The sequence below is a fragment of the Sceloporus occidentalis genome, unplaced genomic scaffold, assembly GCF_023333645.1.
Source record: "Sceloporus occidentalis isolate IW3139 unplaced genomic scaffold, rSceOcc1.0.p SCAF_87, whole genome shotgun sequence".
In the NCBI taxonomy this organism is placed as follows: domain Eukaryota; kingdom Metazoa; phylum Chordata; class Lepidosauria; order Squamata; family Phrynosomatidae; genus Sceloporus; species Sceloporus occidentalis.
In genome coordinates this window covers 2,731,559-2,737,558 of record NW_028317067.1, presented here as the reverse complement: position 1 = coordinate 2,737,558, position 6,000 = coordinate 2,731,559, and the positions used below count along the sequence as shown (strand labels likewise).

Here is a 6,000-nt window from a genome sequence, read left to right as displayed (position 1 = left end):
ACATCAACTTTGAGGATGAAATGTTCCCTTGCTGTCTAATATATCCGAACCACTGACAGGTGCCATGATAACAAGATTATCAGTGTCATTCACTTCACCTGTCAGCGGTCATAATGTTATGGCTGATTTGTGTACATTTACTCTATATATAATCATTGAATAAAAAAAAATCTGAAAATAAAAAACAAACAGTCCTTAGGGGTCCAGGGCGTCCACTGATCTCTGACCTAGTTTTAGGAAGAAAAAAAAAAAAGATCCACACACAGAGGTTCCCTGGTGGCGTCATCTCTTTCACCCACACATACACACACACATAGATTAAACAATGGTTCCACAGACCGTATAATCGCAGTAGAAAACAATACATAAAGAATGCAGCACAGATCATTTATCCTGGCTGAGATCATAGCTTCAGATAAGACCCCAAAACGTTCCTTGTCTTACCCTTTTCTGTGCCATAGGGTGATCACTGAAAGGTTAACACAAGGTCATTTCTTCTAAATTAAATTTGAAGCTTATTGATTGCACATTATGTTGATACGTAGTTGACTTTGCTTTTCATACCATTATTTGATCGTTGTTTTGTTTTTATTTTACTGTTTAATTTAATATTTGATAGTGACTGGGTGTGTGTGAAGAGTATGCATGCCAGGGAACATCAGTGGGGACTACAGAAGTTGATACTGAAACTAAGTCCTAAAATGGCCAAATGAACTTGAGGCTTATCTTCAGGTGATGTATCTCAAAGCAACGTATATTTGGAATGGCAATTATATCTTTGCCCAGATCATTTGGGAGTCAGTAATAACTAATAAATAACTCCCTCCATCAGCGTACTCAATAAATCGCGAGTTGCAAGTAATCCGAACTCTTTAGAGCCCTGACCTCAGTATGACTTATAAAAGGAAAACCCCGGGGAGCTTCTCCTGAAAAGTGTTGACCTTGCATAATGCAGCTAATGCTAATAATAGGGAAAAGAGGGTTTCCTGCAGAGTGTTTCATAAAGTATGGAGACAACCTTTAAGGAAGGAGGAGAGTGTTAGATTAAAAAAAGAATAGTTCTGTAATTTAAAAAAATTGGCATTTCTTATTCTTAAGAAATCAATTAAGCAAGCTGCACTTGGTGTACTTATTGTCTTTGGGGCATCTAGAATATTTTTCTATCCCTGAGTGCTTTGATGCAGTCTATGGAGGCTGTGCTGAACTGGTACAGCCTACATAGTGTAAGTCAGTTGGGGAGATTAAAGATCTCCACACCTGGGAACGTTCTAGCTACGGCTACAGGGAGCTCTCTTGTGGGATGCGGGTAGAAGGTCCGACTGACGTGGGTGATCTGCTCCCCGGTTTTGTAACAGGAAGATTGCCCCCCAATGGACTTCCAATGCTAGGAAACATCCTGGCTTACTGTAATAACAGTAAGGTGTGCAGAATCATTCCCTTTCAAGAGTAAGAGGAATTCCCTCCTTTACTTCTTGCTTGGCAGAGCGGGTAAGAGACCATAGAGGACCCAACTGTGTCCCTACTGCTCAGTCGCATTTTGGTCTTCAACCAGCTTAACAGTTGGAAGAGGAGAGGAGGAAAAAGTGAGGGAAATAATGAGAACTATCTCTTACTCAGTTAAGGGAACAGTTCATTTTTTTAATAACAGTGGGAGAAATGATAATATATATAATACACAATAACTATGGTGATAACAGAATGTTGACATATATGGTCTTTCTTTGCTCTGACGTGGTGTTCTACTTGCAGGTTTTCTCAGTGCAGTGGAGACACGAGGTGTGCTTGCCCCTGACTGGGTCAGAACAGCAGTTTGCAACTGAAACTGAAAAAAACAACGTCCATGGATTGGCCTCCTCAGACAGCTCCAACTTACGGTGGTACCTGTGATTGTTAAGTGTGGCTGCATTTATGAATGAAATTCCCAGTGAGCACCGTGTTATGACACCAACACCCAAATCCTAAACAGGTACGCTTGGTGGATTGAAAAAAATTGCAAAGAGTCTAGAAACTGTTGAGGGACAACAAATAATGCCTTGGGTTTTTTTCCCATATGATTTTGTGGCTCATTAAGAATATTGGCTTTTCCAGTTAGAGAGTTATTGTCATGTTTTTGGCAGTTGTGGACTTCTGGTTCAGTATGTTTTGCTATGTAAAAATATTTACCGACCATTCACATGTTGTATTTATTCTGTAGGCCTATTATATTTCTGACTCGCCCACTGATATCAAGTCTCAAGACTGTGGCCGCCAGTTTTGGAAAATAAAACAAAAACGCACATTCATACCAATTTCCGACGAGCCTTCGACAGCCAATTTGAGATAACATCATCTAGCCAAGATGGGAGATTTAAACAGCTCAGTGGATTTTTACCCAAAAAACCAACAAAGGGAACAGAACCATGCCGGAGGGTTCGGCTGTACGTTGCAGGAGTTACGCTCTCTCATGGAGTTGCGAGGAGCTGAGGCCATTCAAAAAATACAAGATAGTTACGGAGAAGTCAGTGGCCTATGTAGAAGACTGAAAACTTCACCCACTGAAGGTAATTTTCTCAATCTAAGACATGCTAATAAATTATGACGTTAAAGGAATCCAAACAGGCATATTGGTCTGACATGATGACACCTGTATGAATATCCGTTGAACCCTATTTCCATATTTTTTTATAGCAGCTACAGTGTTCTCTTTAAATATTGAGAGATTCCAGTATCCAAGCCTTCTAGGGGAATCAAATGCATTCCTAGCAAACCCTGGCTATACCGCCATAAACAAATAACTTGCTGAAAGAATAAAGACATTCTCATCTCTAGGGACAGCCATTACCAAATATAAGCTGTCTGGGTATTAAATAAGATACAGAAAGGGAAGTCACAGCCATATAAATGAAGATGGAGAAACCTATAATGTCAACAGGTCCCTCAGGTGTCATCCAAGTCAGTGCTATGGCGGAGTGGTCCTCTGTAAAATCTTTATGAGTTTCAGAGACAAGCAGCAGGTAATTTATGAGCTGTTTTATATCACGGTATTTATCGGTGTGGTTTAGACATATTGGGAAAACTGGAAATGTATTTGCTTTCTAGCACCAGAAATGGAACGTTCTCAGCAGGAAGCAATTGTGGTTTGATTACATGGCCCACAACCTGTTAAGTAGATACATCATAATATGAACTGGAAAGACATCAGTCATGACACTGTTTACTTAATGGCACATCTCTTTCAGTCAACTAGCAAAACAAATAGACGTTAAAGGAGGTAAATATTTGGAAAAAAACACTTTTTTTCAAATATTTACCTCCAGAACAAGGGAAGCCATGTTAGGATGATGTAAGTAATATACAGTTTTTAAAGTGCCAGCAGTGTACGGGGTGTATCTATCATCCACTGAGGTTGGTAGGGCATTAATTAGCAGCTGAGATAATCCTTTTATTACTTATGGCATGTTGTGTGCCAGACTTTTGGTCCTTACGTTATGATGGTATGCTGGGTACGGTCACCATGTATTGAAAACTATGTTCTACCAACTAAACTCTAAGCCCGGGATTAATTCAGATTATTAATCAGCTAATGACAATTTGGGAATTATGAAGATTCTTGTTTGCAGATTTTTTCCCCCTCTTTTTTTTTATGCCTCTGGAACAAAGTTGCATTAAAGTCTCATTATTTTTTTTTTTTGATTCGACTGTCTTTTTTTTTTTTTCTTGATTAGAAGACGACACTGATTATAAAACGACCCCCCTAAAATTATTTAAAAATAGACATATTTGTCTGTCTGTATTCCTTGGCGGCGTTTATCTGACAATGATGTTGTTAAAATATTAAAAATGTCAGAAAGCCTTTTGTCCGCTAATATTTTTCTGCATTCCAGTCAAATGTATGTCACTTTTTATACAGAATACTGCCTTTTGCTTTCTCAGCCCCTGCCTGGCATTGGGCACTATCATGCAACATTTTGTATGCAAACATTGTTTAATAGTATATATTTTGTATTGAAGGTTTTCTAGGTTGGGTAAAAGTCCTCCTGTATATGAACTAAAACCTTATTCTGTATTCATTGTCAGTGTCTATATAAAGATGGGTTATTTGCTTGCACATTTGTTGTCCAGGTGCAATACTACCCCTTTCCTAGTCTACACACTAATTCGATAGACTTTTAAATGTTCGTTTTTGCCAGCTAACAGTGTGACTTGAGAAAGTAACATTCAGACCTTACGGTTTCTTTATTTTTAATGTAAAAGAACAGCATGATACGTCTAACAAGAATTTCATGTTGCGTGATAGCAATGGTTTGGCTGAATGTGCAGAAGCTAACATAAAAGAATCTTTACATTTTCTGTTATTCAAAATAACTTCCTACAAACCTTTACTTTGTATACCCCAGCTGGTGTATTTGAAAGGTACTTAAGAGGCATAAAAAAGTGGAACCTGAAGCAGAGATTATATAGCAATGGGCCAGATTCCCTCATGTATGTGTTATTTTTTATGGAGACAGATAATCTGCTTCTGTAGCTGGATAAGGATCATGGAAGGTGTAGTTCAAAAGGTTGTTGCCTAGTAATGCGCTTATTATAATGCCAGAGTTTGGGGGTCTTATATATTTTTCACAAGAGGTGTAGAAATATTTAACAATGTTAAATATGATAATGTGAGCAAATAAGCTACATTTCATGACATCATTTTAAGCTCCTTTGAGCAGGGCCCTCCTCACCTGTTGTTTCTGTACGTCATATCGTTATGTTACATACTACTTGTTATGTCCTGTCTACCCATTGTACAGCATTATATAAAACAATAAATAATAATCATGGATACAACCACCAGACAGGCATAGGTTAAATAAAGGGTTAAAAAGTCAGCTGTTGGGACAGGAAGCAGAAGGCCAATGTGTGGCCAAAGTGTGGCTCTTCAGATATGAGAATATGAATATTTCAATGCAGAAGAAATCTAAGGAGGAATGCCTTGAGATATTTGATTGCATCCAACTCAATATTTACACCTGTGATTCAGATTCAAGGCAACATGTAAAGGTCAAGGCAGGAGGTAGACATTTGTGTAGTAGTTAACTTTTTCAGCAATTTGAGCTACAATAGCTCATCTGTTGGATTTGACCATGCTGGCCAGCCTTCGCGCCCTTGTGCATCAATGAACCTTGACCACCCATGACCCTGTCGCCGGTTCTTTGCTTTTCCTTCCTTGGACCACTTTTGATAGGTACTGACTCTTGCAGAAACATCCCACAAGAGCTGCAGTTTTGAAGATGCTCTGATCCAATCACCTAGCCATCAATATTTGAAAAGTTACTCAGGTCCTTACGCTTGCCCATTTTTCTTGCTTCTAACACATCAACTTTGGGGACACAATGTTCACTTTCTGCCTAATATACCACCCCAATGCAGTAGTGGTAACAAAAAAGTAGCTGAAGGTAGATAACCCTAAGCTTTCCCCTGATGATTTTGCAAATGGTGACCTTTATCAATTGGTATAGGTGTTATTCATCTCATTGGAACCTACAACTCTTCCATTAAGCTAGGTGAAATAGTCATTCAAATTCCCCTAGAAAAATAGGACAGAATGATTTGAAGGAATGAGTTACGTGTTTTTTGTTTGTTTGTTTATTTTAATTAGACATTACGGTATGTTTCCCAATAGAAAAATGAATAATTTTTTATATAGATAAAACATCCTTTCCTTTTCTTACTCAGTAAAGCTAAGTTCTATGCAGAGATAATACAGACAGCAGCTATCAGCAGTTAATAAATATATACGGAGTGTTAGAAGCAGCAAGGGAAGAGTGGAATTCTAGCCTGCTGCAGTCTCAAGGACAAAACAAGGAGAAACTATCGAAGAGAAAGAGGCAACGAGATGGAGCATTAGAACAAGAACATGGATGCTTAAGGATCTAGTGAAGAAATGTCATGTATTAGAGTCTTGTATTTTAATAGTTGACCTTTCAGAGTAAAAAAAACCACACAAAATGCAAGGACCTTAAAAAAATCTTATCTCAG

The 6,000-nt window shown here is 38.3% G+C and overlaps 1 protein-coding gene across 15 annotated transcripts in view; it reads left to right on the top strand.

Moving 5' to 3' along the window:
• The first annotated feature begins 2,338 nt into the window (after positions 1-2,338).
• Positions 2,339-6,000, top strand: part of LOC149284920 (plasma membrane calcium-transporting ATPase 3-like) — a 53,382-nt gene continuing 49,720 nt past the window's right edge. For all 15 annotated transcript variants that reach the window (XM_089496159.1, XM_089496155.1, XM_089496160.1 and 12 more), the window contains exon 1: positions 2,339-2,540. In XM_089496159.1, the coding sequence (XP_089352285.1) occupies positions 2,339-2,540 (202 nt within the window). The remainder of the gene's footprint in view (positions 2,541-6,000) is intronic.